This window comes from Limtongia smithiae, assembly GCF_038497785.1.
Source record: "Limtongia smithiae strain NRRL Y-17922 unplaced genomic scaffold V1518scaffold_6, whole genome shotgun sequence".
Lineage (NCBI taxonomy): Eukaryota > Fungi > Ascomycota > Lipomycetes > Lipomycetales > Lipomycetaceae > Limtongia > Limtongia smithiae.
Genome location: NW_027117627.1, coordinates 308,020 through 323,988, shown reverse-complemented (window position 1 = coordinate 323,988; position 15,969 = coordinate 308,020). Strand labels below are relative to the sequence as shown.

Genomic DNA, 15,969 nt, shown 5'->3' with positions numbered 1-15,969 from the left:
TGGTTTTCTCACGGATGTTTGTATGTGTTGATGCGATGGGGAAGGGGAGACATTGAGGAGCAAGAATTGACGACGACTCACCAGGTTCGCGAAATGGCTACGGCGCGCCGGAGCACTTTGATGGCGATGAGTGCTGGCGCAGTTGCCGGTGCTACGTTTGTCGGGACGCCTATTGTTGCCGCTGAGACTGTGAGTATTATCTGCAATCGGTGACCTCGAATTACTGAGCTGATGATGACTAACATCCCGCAGAAGCCGATCTACGACGACGACGAGACTGAGAAAGCAGTTGTCCGCCCTACCACGGCTCCGATCGTGATCAAGGAACCCCCGGCTCTTCTCTCTTCCTACGTGCGCAGTGCACGCGAGTCTCTTGCCGAGGCGGTGCGTCTCGGCGAGATACATCTTGAGCTTGGGCTTGAGAAATATCTTGAAGCCGAGTCCAGCGTGACCACGACGGTCGCCTCACTCAAGGCCGACAACGAACCCATCCTGCCTGGCGCGATCTACGTGGCCGTGGCAACACTGACCGGCACTATCGTCGCGCGCCGTCGTAACATGGTTGTCCGCGGCTTCCTTTCACCCGCACTCTTCGGCGTGGCCGCGTTCGCGTATTTCTTACCGACAACGTACAAGAACGTGGGCGACTTACTGTGGCGGTTTGAAGTGCTTGTGCCGCAGGTCGCAGATGCGCATTTGCAGACGCGCAAGGCGGTAGAGGATGCAGTTGGTTTTGTGAAGACGAGTGCGGGTGAGGTGCGTGGGTTTGTGGATGAGACGGTGAAGAGCGCGCGGAAGGGCATGAAGGGTGCGACGGGGCTGTTGACAACGGACGAGGAGGAGAAGAAGAAGTAGAGTATGGTAGGGGCATAGTAAAGGCTTTCATATAGTAGGACTGAGGGTTGAAAGAATGTGTCTAGGGCACGTGATTGCAGTAGGTGAAGCTCAGTCGCGAAATTCGCGACGGCGCGTCCATCACCATCACCACCACAGTCGCAACTACATCCGCGCGCACACGATGTATCAACATCCACCACCGCTCCGCCCGCCGTCGCCGAACAGCAAACGCATGCGTATGGACATACCGGGCGGTATGCCACGCCCGGCCTACGCAAGCATTCCACCACAACAACAAGTGCCACAACCACCCCCTCCGCCTCCTCCACCACAACAACTGCAAGCACCACCAGCCCAAGCACCGCCGCAGATGCTGATGCCATCCGCGCCGCATATGAGCGCGCACCAGAGCGTGCTTCTCGCGTTAGAAGACGAAGATATGGCGGCGGCCACGGACGACCTCGACGTTGTGTCCGCGCGGGATATCGCGACGAGTCGGTACGCACGGCATCATGAGTGGATGGAGCAAGTTCTGGGTTCAGCCTACGCGAGCGCGAAGATTCTACCGCCGCCGCTGTTTGCGGGGTTGTTGTCCGCGGGCGCGACGGGGACGTCGACCGCGGCGAGTGGGGGCGCGGGCGCGACGGGGACAGCGAATGTGTGGGGCGGGATGGAGGCGTTAAAGGCGCGGGTGCAGGAGCTGAGAGAGGAGGTGAATGCGGTGGATGAATTTTATACACGGATGGAGGTGGAAGTGAGGGAGATGCATGCCGAGCGGGATGAAGGGAAGTAGTTGTTTTTGTGTATGTGTACGATATGTTTGTTGCTCACTGTTGGGATCCTGTACAACTGTGTTCTATAGAACAGAGTCTTCCAAGAAATAGATGGACCAGAGCTCAGCTACTTGACATGATATATGACAGATGTATGGAACTGCGCCAGAGTCGAGACGCGATGCGGAGGAGGGATCAGATAAAAGTCAGCGCGGGGTTTGTAGAGAGCTCCCAGTCTCCAGCGGCTTCGCGACATATTCCGCTCCGCTCAGCAGCACTCCGTTTGACCTTACGCCGTACCGCACAGTCGGCATCGCACGAACACGATCACCATTGATTCGACCCACGTTGCGCATTCGACATACCCGTACACGCACACGCACACGCACGCACACACATATACGCAATGCTCAGCAAACACACCGCACGCGCACTCTCCACCATCACCCGCCGCACCTTCTCCAGCAGCGCGCCGCGCTTCGCGGAGACTGTTGCCGCTGCGCCTGCTAAGCGCGGCCGACCGATTGGCGGATTTCGGGGCGGGTGAGTCTACTCTAAGGCGGGAGTACAGGGCGATCAAGAGCTAACCCTCCCAGACTGTTCGGCTTCCTGTTGGGGACCACGGCGACTGGGCTTGCGGGGTACTACTACGTGGCGGAGACGCAGCGGGAGGCGACGGCGCTCGTGCTGGAGGACATGTTGCAGCTGGAGCGGCACGTCGCTGCCGTGGAGGCGCATGTAAAGGCGCTGGAGAAGTAGGCATCCAATCCACACTACGCACTCTGTAACCCTTGTAAACCCTCGGGCCTTCGGGCAACCCTAACCACCGGCTCAGCGGCGTCAGCCCGGCGGGGTTCGTGGCGGACCGGAAGCCTGCCGCGGCTTAGAATTTGGAGACCCGCCATTGGCTGGATCGGCGCGGCGCGGCTCGCTGCCCGGCGCTTCCGGAGGAGCGCACGCGGGCAAACCACACGACAACCGCGGATTGCGCAAGATATTGTAGAGAAGTAGATGCAATAAACGGAATGGAACAGCGTATTTACAAGTAGTAAAAGGCGCGGCGCTGATTGGCTGCCGGGGGCGGCGGAGCAGTTTGGTGGGGCACTCCGCCGGGAGCTCCGCGCGGAAGTTGTCGCCAACTACCTTTTCTTCTCCCGCTCCCCGCCCTTTCTCTCTTCCCCATCCCCATCCCCACTCATCATGGTGCTCTCCGTCCTTGCGCGGGCCGCTGTGGTACGTTCACTATGCGATTGACGATGTGCCTGCTGGCACGTCGTGCCTGGTCGCGCTCCCCGTTAACTCTCACAGGCCCCCCGCGCCGCCGCACGCGCATTCTCCTCCTCCGCACCCGCCCGGCGGATCATCGCGAACACTCCCCTCCGCGCGACTGAGGCCTCTCCCCACCTCTCCTCTAAGTACGCCGTTGTCGACCACGAGTACGACTGTGTCGTCGTCGGCGCTGGCGGCGCAGGCCTGCGTGCCGCCTTCGGTCTTGCTGAGGCCGGTTTCAACACTGCGTGCATCACCAAGCTTTTCCCCACGCGTTCCCACACCGTCGCTGCCCAGGGCGGCATCAACGCCGCGCTCGGCAATATGCACGTCGACGACTGGCACTGGCACATGTACGACACCGTCAAGGGCTCGGACTGGCTCGGCGACCAGGATGCCATCCATTATATGACCCGCGAGGCGCCCGAGTCCATCATCGAGCTTGAGCACTACGGTGTGCCCTTCTCTCGTACCGAGGAGGGTCGCATCTACCAGCGCGCCTTTGGCGGCCAGAGCAAAGACTACGGCCATGGTGGTCAAGCCTACCGCACGTGTGCCGTCGCCGATCGTACCGGCCACGCGCTCCTCCACACACTCTACGGCCAGTCCCTCCGCCACAACACAAATTTCTTCATCGAGTTCTTCGCCCTCGATCTGCTCATGCAGGACGGCGAGTGCGTCGGTGTCATGGCCCTCAACCAGGAGGACGGCACCATCCACCGCTTCCGCGCCCACAAGACTATCATCGCCACCGGTGGATTCGGTCGCGCGTACTTCTCCTGCACCTCTGCGCACACTTGCACGGGTGACGGTCTTGCGATGGTCACACGCGCCGGTCTGCCGCTCCAGGATCTTGAGTTCGTCCAGTTCCACCCCACTGGTATCTACGGTTCGGGCTGTCTCATCACCGAGGGCTCCCGTGGTGAGGGTGGTTTCCTTCTCAACTCTGAAGGTGAGCGCTTCATGGAGCGCTACGCACCCACTGCCAAGGATCTCGCCTCCCGCGATGTCGTCTCCCGGTCCATGACTATGGAGATCCGCGACGGGCGCGGTGTCGGCCCTCTGAAGGATCACATCTACCTCCAGCTCTCTCACCTTCCCCCGGCTGTTCTGCACGAGCGTCTGCCCGGTATCTCTGAGACTGCGGCGATTTTCGCCGGTGTGGACGTCACCAAGGAGCCTATTCCTGTGCTCCCCACCGTGCACTACAATATGGGCGGTATTCCCACCCGCTGGAACGGCGAGGCCCTCACTATCGACGAGAACGGCAACGACAAGGTTGTCCCTGGTCTGCTTGCATGCGGCGAGGCTGCGTGCGTGTCCGTCCACGGCGCTAACCGTCTCGGCGCGAACTCGCTGCTTGATTTGGTTGTCTTCGGTCGTGCCGTCGCCCACACCATCCGCGACTCCCTCACCCCTGGCACGCCGCACAAGGCCGTGCCCGCCGATCTAGGGGCGAAGACGATCGAGAATATCGACTCGCTGCGCACTGCAACCGGCCCGCGCTCGACCGCGTCTATCCGCCTTGCCATGCAGCGTGTCATGCAGACCGATGTTTCCGTCTTCCGCATGCAGTCGTCACTCGAAGAAGGTGTCCGCCGGATTACTGAGGTCGACCGCACACTTCCCGAGATCGGAACTAAGGATCGCTCGATGATCTGGAACTCTGACCTGATTGAGTCGCTGGAGCTGCAGAACCTGCTGACATGTGCAATGCAGTGTGCGTACTCTGCAGTGGCGCGCAAGGAGTCGCGCGGTGCGCACGCCCGCGAAGATTTCCCGGAGCGCGACGATGTGAACTGGATGAAGCACACGCTGTCGTGGCAGGACAAGCCTGGTGATGAGGTAACGCTCAAGTACCGCGGTGTCATCTCGCATACGCTGGACGAGACGGAATGCAAGACCGTCCCCCCCGGCAAGCGTGTGTATTAATTGTTTAGTGCATTATAAAATGATAATAGTACAGTCACCCCCAGTGGATTAAGTGCATTCCAAAACAAAAAATAGTAGTACAGAAAGGTGGAGGGCATTATGCGCCATGAGCATACATATTGCGGGAGTTGCGCGCGTAGGTGTCGCGCACGTCGCGGAGGACGGCAACGAGGTCGTCTAGTTTGCGTGCGACCAGGGCGTTGTCAGCCGACACGCGCTCTACTGCGCGGGTGTTGCGTTCCACCGCGTCGACAAGGGATGCGAGCGAGCGAGTGCTGAGGTTCGCGGCCGTGGTCGCGGCGGGAGGTTGTGCTAGCGGCGCAGTTGGGGGCACGATGGTCTGCGAGAGGGACGCTGCGGCGGCGGCGGCCATACCGGGGGAGATGCCGAGAATCTGTGAGGCGAGGGAATCTGCAAGGAGGGGTTGTTGCTGCTGTGGGGATTGTTGCTGCGGCGAGGCTTGTTGCTGTGAAGAGGACGACTGACTTGTGCCGGGGGGGGCGTTTGTGCGCTGACGTTTACGACGCGCTGCCGCGGCAGCTTGGACTGCTGCGTTTGCGTTCGCGGCGATGCTATCCCCGAGGTCGTCGAGGGAGGCGAATTGCGAGAGCGTGTGCGGCATGGTGGGTATGCGTTGCGACATCCGCTGGCTCGGCGAGGGTATTCCCTGTGCTTGCTGCTGTTGCTGCTGCTGGAGCAGCTGGTGCTGTTGGCTCGGTGAGCCCCAGAGTTGTTGCTGTAGGTGCTGTTGTTGTTGTTGCTGCTGCAGATGTTGCTGGTGCTGGTGATGTTGTGCTTGCTGCTGCGCGTGCTGGAGCTGTTGTTGCATCTGAGCTGCCTGGCGTTGGTGTGCTTGCGCTGCTGCGACGAGCGCAGCGTCACCGGCGCGCAGACCTTGTAGGCGCTTCATGACCGCGTGCATGAGGACGAAGACGCGTGCGGACATCGGCGTGCGTGCTTTTCCGAGCATTTCACGCTGTGCTTTCGCGCCGAGCTTGAACCACGCGGAACCGGATTGCGCGAGGCCGACTTCGTAGGGAGGCACATCGCCGGTGCCGGCGTGTTTGTCGTAGTCGAGGATGAAGTTATATGTCATCCTCAGGAACTTGAATTTCTCGAGCAGGGATTTTGGCGTGCGCGACTTGAGTGCATTGGAAGGAGGGGCGGAGGAGGTGTCAAGGCGGCCACCGGCCGCGGCGGAGAGGATAGAGGAAAGGAGGAGCGGGTAGCCTGGGTCAACGGCGTCGAAGTCGGGTGCGACAGCGGCGAGCCATGCCGCAGCGGCGTGGGCGGCGGCGTTGGTTGCAGTAGTAGCGTCTTGGGATGAAGCCGCGGAGGGGAGAGGTGGTAAGGCGGCAGCAGGGAGTGAGGAGACGGCGCCGACGCCGGCGACGTCTGCGGCGGAGTTTGTGGAGGAGGACGAGTTGGCGGAGGGTGTTGTTGATGATGTCGCATTAGTGGATGTAGTTGTGCCCACCGCGCCGGCACTGCTGCTGGTGGACACACCAGAAACCTGTGCGGGCACAAGTTCGCAGGTGTAGTACTTGCACACACGCTCGAACAGCGCTTCGCGATTCTCATACCGCACGACAGAGCAAGGGATGGCCGTGGTCGCGTCCCACGCCGCGCCGGGCGGGGGCGGGGCCTGAGTCAGTGCGAGGTAGTACGCGCGGATGAGCCGCGACATCTCCGCGTCGATCCATTTGCGCGTTTGCACGTCGTCTGAGCCTGCGGTGCCTGCGGCGGTCTGAGTGTGTGCGAGGTGCTGGACGTGTTGTTGTGCGTGCACAGCGTGGGCATGGGCAACGGCCGCGGCCGCCGCGGCCGTGGCGGGGGTGGCGACGGGGACGGGCACGACTGCAGCAGCGGAGGCGGAGGAGGAAGAGGCTGCGGAGGAGGAGGAAGTAGCGGACGGGGGTTCGGGCGCGTGCAGCATGGCTGGGGAGTTGAGAAAACTGGGGAAGCTGAACTGAGCGGCGAAGTGTGAACCGAACCGGGCGGCACAAGTCGAGCGGTGTTAAAAGCGTTGGCGGAGCGAGGAGCGCGATGGGTTAGACAGAGAAGAGCAACAACGATGGCCTCGACGATCACGGATGAGCAGGTACAAGTGCTGAGGACGAATACAATGGCAGGTAGGTGAGTATGCTCTGTGTATATGGTGGATATTGCTAACGTAGAGAAGCGCGAGAGTTGTCGTATTCACCATACTCGAAGTTCAAGTGGGTACATTCACCATCCACCACCACGCCATGACGCAGCTGACAAGTGCAGGGTTGGTGCGGCGATATTAACCACCGACGGTGTTGTAATTCGGGGTTTGTTCTACTTGGGGGGAGGAGAGGCGGAAGTCGTGTTATGGTATGCTCATAGTACATTCACAGGCGCAAACGTCGAGAACGCCTCATACGGCGCGTGTATCTGCGCAGAACAGACCGCAGTAGTTAAGGCCATCGTGCGATTCCTTTATACATTTCTGGTCTGTTGATATGATTCGCTAACTCCCTCCCCCGTCATGTAGACCACCGGCTACCGCAGTTTTTCCGCGATCGGCGTCGCGTCCAGCTCCGGACTGGTCACCCCGCCGTGTGGAATCTGCCGGCAAGTGCTTCGCGAGTTCGCACCGCATGTGGCGATCTACATGTTCACCGAGGATGGCGGTCACGTCGTAGAGCCCCTCGACGCGATGTTGCCGCGCTCGTTCGGTCCGGAGGACTTGCTGTAATAGTCACGTGATAAGCTTGTGTTATCCAAGGGTTCCGTTCTCTTCCGCTAAAGTTCGCGGCCACGTAGTGATCCAGATCTCTGCCACGTCTGCCTCCCTATCATCGACCAGCACCCTCAATCCAATGCGCCGCTGTCTCGCTCTGGCACTCGGCGTTCTTGCGTGTGCGCTCCGCGGCGTGGCTGCCGCTGATGAGGGCCCGGAGTCGGTCAAGGTCGTGCTCAACCAGTTCGATGGCACCATCGCGGAGTACCACTACCTAGAGTCGCCCGCCTCGGCAACCGATCAGACCGTGATCATGCGCATGAGCGACTACACCGCGAGTATCTCGCACGACCACGGGGCGACGTGGTCTTCGATCGAATCGCCGGCGGATGTGATCGCAGTGTATCCGCACCCGTATGACAGCGACCGGGTGTACCTCGTCACCTCCACGACGAAGTTGCTCGTGTCGACCGACCGCGGGAAGAAGTTTAATATAATGGATGTGCCTACTCCGCCATCGAAGTTGGCTCTACCTCTGCTTTCGTTCCACAAGACGAAGCTCGATTGGCTTATTTGGCACGGCGAACCAGAGTGCCCGACGAACCCGTCTGCCGATGCGTCACCTTGCACCGTCGCGACAGCGTACTCGAAAAACAACGGCAAGTCCTGGAAGACGATGATGACGTCCGCGCGGCAGTGTGTATTCGTTACGGAATTGCAGCAAGCGACGGATGATAACCTCGTGTTTTGCGAGCGCAATGTAGGATCCGCGTCCTCGTACCGGTACTTCCTGCAGCTCGTATCCTCCACAGATTATTTCAAGAACGCAAAAAATGAGAAGGTTCATTTTGAAGATATCATTGGGTTCACTGCACAAAATGATTTCTTGATTGTCGCGGCGATTGCAACCGACCGCACATCTCTGCGTGCGGATGTGTCGATCGATGGCGTCAATTTTGCGGAGGCAAAGTTCCCGCCGAATTTGAAGGTGTCAAACCAGCAGGCGTACACGATTCTTGATACCTCGACGAAGGCGATTGTGATGCATCTTACTAGTGGTTCCGCTGGATTTGACTACGGCACCATACTCAAGTCCAACTCGAACGGTACCGCCTACGTGACCTCGATCGAGTACGTGAACCGCGACAGTGCGGGATATGTGGATTACGAAAAGATGCAGGGGATCGAAGGCGTCTCGGTGATCAACGTAGTGTCGAATCCTAGTGAAGTGACCACCGGTGCGGCCAAGAAGCTGCGGTCCAAAATCTCGTTCAACGACGGCGGTTTGTGGAATTACATCGTCCCGCCCGCAACGGATTCTAATGGCGCGTCTACAGAGTGCACCGGCGGGCTCGATCAGTGCTCGCTCAATCTGCATGGGTATACCGAGCGCGTAGACGTGCGCGACACGTTCTCGTCAGCCTCGGCTACGGGATTGATGATTGGCGTCGGCAACGTCGGCAGTTCACTCACCAAGTACGGCGAGGGAAATATGTATCTCACAAGGGATGGCGGTGCGTCGTGGAAGGAGCTTGCAAAGGGCACGTACATGTGGGAGTATGGCGACCAGGGCTCAATTATTGTGTTAGTTGAGACAGCCGTACCGACTAATACTGTGCGGTATACTTTTGACGAGGGAGCGACGTGGCATTCGTACCAGTTTAATGACGAGGTTGTGCAGGCGTACGATATATCCACGGTGCCGTCGGATACATCCCGCAAGTTCTTGATACACGCGCGCCTGCCGGCGTCGTACGGCGAAAAGACGTTGATGGTGCAGCTTGACTTCACCGGAACGACATCCAGGCAGTGCGTGCTGAACGAGAAGAAACCCGAGGCAGACGATTTTGAGCTGTGGACGCCTAAACGTCCCGGGTCTGAAGACGGCGATTGCTTGTTCGGCCACGAAATACAGTATAACCGCAAGATTCCAGACCACTTTTGCTACATCGGTAAGACTGTGCCTCAGCCGCACACCATTGTGAGGGATTGCCCGTGCACGCGGCACGACTACGAGTGCGACATGAACTACATGCTTATGACAGACGGATCCTGTGGACTCGTGCCGAACTATTCGCCGCCAAACCACCAGGCGGATTGCCTGAAGAATCCGAACCAGGTAGAGTGGTTTGATCCGACGGGGTACCGTCGCATACCGCTGACGACGTGCACCGGCGGGAATATATTGGATGGTACGAATGCGCACGCGTGTCCGGGACATGAAAGCGAGTTTGACAATAGGAGACGAGGTATTCATGGATTTGCGCTGTTTGCGCTGATCGTGTTACCGTTTATTATGGCTGGCGTGGTATCGTGGCTGCTGTACCAGCACTACTACGGGCAGTACGGCCAGATCCGGTTGGGGGACACGGAGTTCGACACGAGGTTTGGATTTGGCACGGACAACGGTTTGTTGAAGTACCCGATCATGGCGGTGTCTGCGATCGTGGCGTTTGTGACGGCGTTGCCGTTCATCGCGCAGCATATGTGGACGAGTTTCACGACGCGGCGCGGGCGCGGTGCGCGGCCGAGTCGGTTGTACCGCTCACGCACGGGAGGAAGCGGCACAGGAATTTCTCTTACTGCGCGCGGCGGTGTGGGAAATGGGCTGTACTCCCGCGTGGGCGGCGATGATCTTGAGCAAACGCCGCAGTCGGGACTACATGATTTGGCATCGGACGAGGAAGATTCAGATGACGACGCCGTGTTTGGACGGTACGAGCGCGACGCGCCGCATGTGAATCTTCCGGAGCCGGATACCGTGTCGCCAATCGCGAGCCCTGTCGCGGTACCCGCGGCGGCGGGCGCGACGGCCGTTGGGTTGGAGGATATCGTGAACAGTCCCGAGAGCATGACGGCTGAGCTTGCGCCGGCGTCGCCGGAACTGAAGCCGCTAGATCCTCCGCCGCCACCGCCGTCCTTTTCATGAGCAAGTGACGTGGGTTGACAAAAGATATGAGACTGAATGAATGCTGTTGTTGACTATATAGATAGCCGAGGATGAGCTGGGGGGTAGTGGTTAATGTGGCATGATTTGGATAAGGATTGTAACTATGTATTGTGTATATTGCAGCGCGCTGGTAGTACCGAAATTAGCGATCCTTGAGCAACTTATTTCGTTTTTCGCGGCGCTTGAGCCGATCGAGGCGCTGCTTTCGTTAGTTATGTCGCACGCTCTTCTTGATGTGTAAACTCACCTTCCGGTGCATGGTCTCGCTCAGACGAGCATACCGCTCCTGCTCGGCCTTAGCCTCTTGCCGCTCCTTTATCCGCTGCACGCGAGTACGTATAGCGTCTGTTCGCGCATCGGCGAGACGGGTTTGTTCAGCTTTGAGCGCGCGGAGGGCGTCGCGGTCACGCGTACGGGAGGACCATGCTGTGGACGAGAGACCTAGGGAGCGGATGCGTTGCGGAGTTTTCGGGGCTTTCCAGATCTTGCCGTTTTTGCGGATACCAAGGGAGGAGGCGTCGGCAGGTGTAGGAGCCGAGGGAGCCGAGGGGGTGGCGGCGGGTCCGGAGGACATGCTAATATTGGGTGGAGAGGTGGTTGGTGGTGTCGGTGAACGGATGAGATGGAGGAGTTTTCAGTTGGGAGGATAGACACAAATGACACCTCTCCTAAGGGGTTTGTATAGCAACGTTCTGACTACTGCGAGCGCTCTTATTACTGCGAGGGGACTGTAGACACCGGGCTGCCTGCAGGGAGTAAACGAGGTGCGAGAAGACTCGAAGGAAGGATTCTAATTGGTAAAGCAGTTGCGTAGACTGGGCGGTGGACTTGGTGGTGGTGGGATTGTCATGAAACAAAGGGATTGTTACTCCGCTTCGGCGACGCTTGCATGGCTGTGCAGCAATGACAGCACAACTCCGCCTTCTCCCTCCTCCCACTCCAGTCCCTCTCCTCCCCTCCACCACACTCGTTCACCATGGCGACCGCAGCGAACCAGGCCGGCGTCTTCGGAGGCATGAACCCCACCGCCTACAACGCCTCCGACCCGCTCATCCTCTTCATCATTCAGGTGCGCTAATATTCTGCGCATTCCCATGCCGAATTAGTCCTGACACTTCCCCAGCTCGTGCTCATCCTCGTTGTCTGCCGCGCACTGCACTATCCGCTTTCCTATCTACGACAGCCGCGCGTGATTGCAGAGGTGATTGGCGGGATTGTTCTCGGTCCGTCGGTAATGGGCCATGTGCCGAACTTCAACGCCACTATTTTCCCCACCGCGTCTATGCCGATTGTCACCCTTGTGGCGAACCTCGGCTTGGTGTTTTTCCTGTTTCTCGTCGGTCTTGAGTTGGATCTGGCAATGGCGTGGAAGAACCTGCAGATCTCAGGGAGCGTGGCTGCGCTCGGCATGGCGATTCCGTTCGCATTGGGGGTTGGCGTGTCAAGGGGGTTGTATAATCAGTTCCACACCGAGGAAGCGACGCAGCAGATTTCATTTGGGTTGTATGCGTTATTTGTCGGTGTGGCGATGGCGATCACGGCGTTTCCGGTGCTTGCGCGGATTTTGACGGAGTTGAAGCTATTGTCTACGCATGTGGGAACTGTTGTTATGTCTGCTGGCGTACTTAATGATCTTATCGGATGGATCTTGCTTGCGCTGACGGTCGCGCTTGTCAACGCATCGTCGGGGATTGTGGTATTGTACATCTTCCTCGTGTCGTGCGCGTGGATTCTGGTTCTTTTCTTCCTCGCAAAGCCCGGTCTTCGCTATGTCGCGCGCAAAACGGGCAGTTTCGAAAACGGGCCAACGCAGTTTATGATGTTGACCATCTTTATGCTTACAGTTGCATCTGCGTTCTTGACGGATATCATCGGCGTACATCCTATTTTCGGTGGGTTCTTGGTCGGCCTTGTTGTTCCCCGCGAGCATGATTTCCCAAAGAAGGTTACCGAGAAGATGGAGGATCTTGTCACTTTGATCTTTTTGCCTTTGTATTTCGCGTTGTCGGGGTTGAAGACGAATCTGGGATTGTTGGATAATGGTGTGACCTGGGGGTATACTATCGCGATCATCGTGATTGCATTGGTATCCAAAGTCATTGGTGCAACGGCCGCGGCGCGGATCAACAAGCTGTTATGGCGCGAGTCGTTTGCCGTCGGCGTGCTTATGTCATGCAAGGGCCTGGTTGAGTTGATCGTGCTCAACGTGGGCTTGAACGCAGGTATCCTCAGCGAACGCGTGTTCACGATGTTTGTCGTCATGGCCCTAGTATGTACATTTGTGACGACCCCGGTGACGAAGCTGGTGTATCCGGAGTGGTATCAGCGGAAACTTGCGCTTTGGCGGAAGGGAGAGATTAGTTGGGATGAAATGAATACTCGGTCGGGCACACGCGCGGCGACAGAAGAGGGCGAGGAGGCGGAGGGCGAGGGAGTGCAGGTTGCGGAGGAGCGTAAGGATGAGGCTGCTGTGTGAGTATAGCGACAAGTGAAGTAGCTTGGTGTTTGGTGCAATTCATTTTGGTTCTGTTCTGATCTACGTACGACGCCCGCATCATCAAGTAGTTCCGGTGGGAGTTTGCCGCCGCGTGTGCAGGTTTCAGCAGCACACCACCACATCCACCAGCGTGAAAAAGCCGTCACCATGAGTGCGGCGAATCAGGCCGGCGTCTTCGGCGGCCTGAATCCGACGGAATACAACTCGTCTGACCCCATTGTACTGTTTATTATCCAGGTACGCTGTTATCCCCAGTGGTGTGCCTCCTCGAACTGGTTACTGACAACTCGCAGCTCGTGCTCATTCTCGTGGTATGCCGGGCGCTACATTATCCGCTTTCGATTCTACGCCAGCCACGTGTGATTGCGGAGGTTATTGGAGGTATCTTGCTTGGCCCGTCGGTGATGGGTCATGTGCCTAATTTTAACGAGACAATCTTCCCCGACGACTCTGTGCCGATAATAACGCTCGTGGCGAATCTGGGGCTGGTATTTTTCCTGTTTCTTGTTGGTCTGGAGTTAGACCTTTCAATGGCATGGAAGAATCTGCGTATCTCTGGGAGTGTTGCAGCGCTGGGCATGGCGGTGCCGTTTGGACTTGGTTTCGCTGTGTCGTGGGGGTTGTATAACCAATTCAGCGACACTGCTACTATTTCGTTCGGGTTGTACGGTTTATTCGTTGGCGTCGCGATGGCTATTACCGCATTCCCCGTACTAGCGCGGATTCTGACGGAGTTAAAGTTATTGTCGACGTATGTGGGCACCGTAGTTATGTCTGCGGGCGTGTCGAATGACCTTGTCGGCTGGATCCTACTGGCGTTGACCGTGGCGCTTGTGAACGCGTCTTCGGGAATTATTATTCTTTATATCATTCTTGTGGCTGTTGGGTGGATTGTGATTTTGTTCTTTGCGATAAAGCCATGTTTACGCTGGCTGGCCCGGCGGACCGGGAGTTTTGAGAACGGGCCGTCGCAGTTTATGATGTTTACGATCTTTATTTTGATCGTCGGCTCCGCTTTTTTGACGGATATAATTGGCGTGCATCCTATCTTTGGCGCATTTTTGGCCGGCCTTGTGATTCCGCGGGAGCATAATTTCCCGGTTCTCATCACGGAGAAGATTGAAGATCTTATCACGTTGGTGTTTTTGCCTCTATATTTTGCGCTATCCGGCTTGAAGACGAATTTAGGGCTACTGAATGACGGGATTACATGGGCATACACGATTGCGATTATTTTCATCGCATTGGGATCCAAATTCATTGGTGCTGCGTTCGCAGCGCGGGCGAATAAGCTGCTTTGGCGCGAGTCATTCGCCGTGGGGATTCTCATGTCGTGTAAAGGACTTGTTGAGCTGATTGTGCTAAATGTCGGTTTGAACGCAGGAATTCTTACGTCGCGGGTGTTTACAATGTTTGTCGTGATGGCGCTAGTGTGCACTTTCGTCACGACACCATTTACCACGCTAGCGTATCCGGTGTGGTATCAGAAGAAAGTCGCAATGTGGCGACGTGGAGAGATTCAGTGGGATGACCCATTCGACCGCAGCGGCAACAACAACAGCGCGAACGCAGGAGAGGCGGACAGCCGTCGTGCATCGGCAGAAACTGTGAGGGAAAGTATGCCACTGAATTTGTTGGTCATGCTGCACTCCGCGGACTCGTTTATCGGGTTATCAAGTTTTTTCAAGATTATGATGACCAGCACTGTTGGCGACGCGCATGGGGGAGATGTGCTGTCGCAGCATCCTGCTGTCCGCAGCGCAGCCGCATCGACGACCGCGTCGACAGGGCGAAGCGAGAAGGAGGAGGAACACGCTACTGTCCCTCCTCGCGGCGCAGACTTGAAAGTTCACGGCCTACGTTTGAATGAGTTAACAGAACGAACATCCGCTTTGATGCGCGCGAGTAACGACGAGACTCGCAACGCTGGAAGTGTGAGCGCGCATTTGCGCGAGGACGTGCTATTACAATCATTCGTCTCACTTGCATCCGAGCAGCACAGCGGCGCGCGAGGAGGGAGAACGATGTTTTCAGCGACGAGCACGACGATTCCGGAGGGCTTGTTTGTGTCATACACCGTGAGCAAGGCGGAGGAGTATGTAAGTGACGTGATTATTGTCCCGTGGCCTGTTCCGCGAAGTGCGACTCCTGCAGCAGTATCTGTGAGTACGACTGCATTGTCGGAGAATCCGTTCGGTGCGAGCGCGCGCGCGGCGAAATTGGCAGCGGGGATCCTGGACACTTCACCATGCGGCGTGGCGATCTTCGTCGACCGCGGGTTTGGCGACAACGACTGCGTTGAACTCCACACCACGCCGCAGCGCGATCAAGTCATGATCGTTTCCGACGCGGCATCGATGTACGCACTCCGCTCCCACGTCGTGGAATCACGACACATTGTATTCCCATTCTTCGGCACCGCGGATGATATCCTCGCGCTCACGTTTTTGTCGGCAAGGTTGTTTCCAGCGCTGATGGTTACAGCTACGGTGTTGCGATGTGATTCTCCCGGCGCGATGAGCGAGGATGTGGAGGGGAGATTCGAATCATTCGCGACGGCGGCGGCGGGACGGGTGGTGGTGGTGAGATATGATTTTGAAAAGCCGCAGTTCGCGGGCATAAAGGACTTCGTCACAACAACGGTCGCGAGCGAACTTACGTCGGCGACAGATTTACTCGTCCTCGGGCGGTCTACTAGCTTCACATCCCTCACGAGCGACGAATCGCGTACATCGTTGGCAAATGTATCGACATCCCCGCCGACCTCCCCACCTCCTCTTGCGCGGACGATGTCGTCCGCTACCACTGCTGGAGCGGGGGCGTCGAGTAGCACTACCACCATCGCAGCGTCGTCGTCGTCGGCGGTGAATACAGTTTTAGGCGATACGGCGACGGGGTTGGTGCGGGTGTGCTCTGCGAGCGTGCTTGTTTTTTCGGCGCATTAGAGCGTATTCCCGTTTTGTGTGCATGTGTCATGGGTTTTGTTATTTTGTGTGTATCATTT

At 57.8% G+C, this 15,969-nt stretch overlaps 9 protein-coding genes across 9 annotated transcripts; 7 read left to right on the top strand and 2 right to left on the bottom strand.

Moving 5' to 3' along the window:
- Positions 1-93: 93 nt before the first annotated feature.
- Positions 94-855, top strand: V1518DRAFT_405600 (apolipo protein O-domain-containing protein; the record flags this gene model as incomplete). Its single annotated transcript, XM_066901923.1, has 2 exons — positions 94-189; positions 253-855. The coding sequence occupies 2 exons, from the start codon at positions 94-96 to the stop codon at positions 853-855; spliced, it is 699 nt and encodes a 232-aa protein (XP_066759395.1).
- A 163-nt stretch (positions 856-1,018) lies between these two features.
- On the top strand, positions 1,019-1,630 carry V1518DRAFT_427441 (uncharacterized protein; the record flags this gene model as incomplete). The annotated part of the gene is made up of 1 exon (XM_066906039.1): positions 1,019-1,630. One exon carries the CDS (start codon positions 1,019-1,021, stop codon positions 1,628-1,630), a length of 612 nt encoding a protein of 203 aa, XP_066759394.1.
- Positions 1,631-1,822: 192 nt separating this feature from the next.
- V1518DRAFT_433337 (uncharacterized protein) lies at positions 1,823-2,399 on the top strand. Its single transcript, XM_066906226.1, has 2 exons — positions 1,823-2,153; positions 2,207-2,399. Exons 1-2 carry the CDS (start codon positions 2,017-2,019, stop codon positions 2,367-2,369), a joined length of 300 nt encoding a protein of 99 aa, XP_066759393.1. The 5' UTR covers positions 1,823-2,016; the 3' UTR covers positions 2,370-2,399.
- A 365-nt stretch (positions 2,400-2,764) lies between these two features.
- V1518DRAFT_416894 (FAD binding domain-containing protein) lies at positions 2,765-4,883 on the top strand. The gene is made up of 2 exons (XM_066904155.1): positions 2,765-2,843; positions 2,919-4,883. The coding sequence occupies exons 1-2, from the start codon at positions 2,811-2,813 to the stop codon at positions 4,809-4,811; spliced, it is 1,926 nt and encodes a 641-aa protein (XP_066759392.1). The 5' UTR covers positions 2,765-2,810; the 3' UTR covers positions 4,812-4,883.
- A 25-nt stretch (positions 4,884-4,908) lies between these two features.
- V1518DRAFT_393877 (uncharacterized protein) lies at positions 4,909-7,116 on the bottom strand (the record flags this gene model as incomplete). Its single annotated transcript, XM_066901789.1, has 3 exons — positions 6,318-7,116; positions 5,680-6,041; positions 4,909-5,277 (listed from the first exon to the last, which is right to left on the bottom strand). Exons 1-3 carry the CDS (start codon positions 6,745-6,747, stop codon positions 4,909-4,911), a joined length of 1,161 nt encoding a protein of 386 aa, XP_066759391.1. The 5' UTR covers positions 6,748-7,116.
- A 541-nt stretch (positions 7,117-7,657) lies between these two features.
- On the top strand, positions 7,658-10,447 carry V1518DRAFT_374045 (uncharacterized protein; the record flags this gene model as incomplete). Its single annotated transcript, XM_066901447.1, has 1 exon — positions 7,658-10,447. One exon carries the CDS (start codon positions 7,658-7,660, stop codon positions 10,445-10,447), a length of 2,790 nt encoding a protein of 929 aa, XP_066759390.1.
- A 110-nt stretch (positions 10,448-10,557) lies between these two features.
- On the bottom strand, positions 10,558-11,167 carry V1518DRAFT_416887 (uncharacterized protein). Its single transcript, XM_066904154.1, has 2 exons — positions 10,716-11,167; positions 10,558-10,667 (listed from the first exon to the last, which is right to left on the bottom strand). The coding sequence occupies exons 1-2, from the start codon at positions 11,040-11,042 to the stop codon at positions 10,611-10,613; spliced, it is 384 nt and encodes a 127-aa protein (XP_066759389.1). The 5' UTR covers positions 11,043-11,167; the 3' UTR covers positions 10,558-10,610.
- A 179-nt stretch (positions 11,168-11,346) lies between these two features.
- On the top strand, positions 11,347-13,014 carry V1518DRAFT_275401 (Cation/H+ exchanger). Its single transcript, XM_066901041.1, has 2 exons — positions 11,347-11,537; positions 11,592-13,014. Exons 1-2 carry the CDS (start codon positions 11,445-11,447, stop codon positions 12,942-12,944), a joined length of 1,446 nt encoding a protein of 481 aa, XP_066759388.1. The 5' UTR covers positions 11,347-11,444; the 3' UTR covers positions 12,945-13,014.
- Positions 13,015-13,112: 98 nt separating this feature from the next.
- V1518DRAFT_427434 (Sodium/hydrogen exchanger family-domain-containing protein) lies at positions 13,113-15,910 on the top strand (the record flags this gene model as incomplete). Its single annotated transcript, XM_066906038.1, has 2 exons — positions 13,113-13,202; positions 13,259-15,910. The coding sequence occupies 2 exons, from the start codon at positions 13,113-13,115 to the stop codon at positions 15,908-15,910; spliced, it is 2,742 nt and encodes a 913-aa protein (XP_066759387.1).
- Positions 15,911-15,969: the final 59 nt, after the last annotated feature.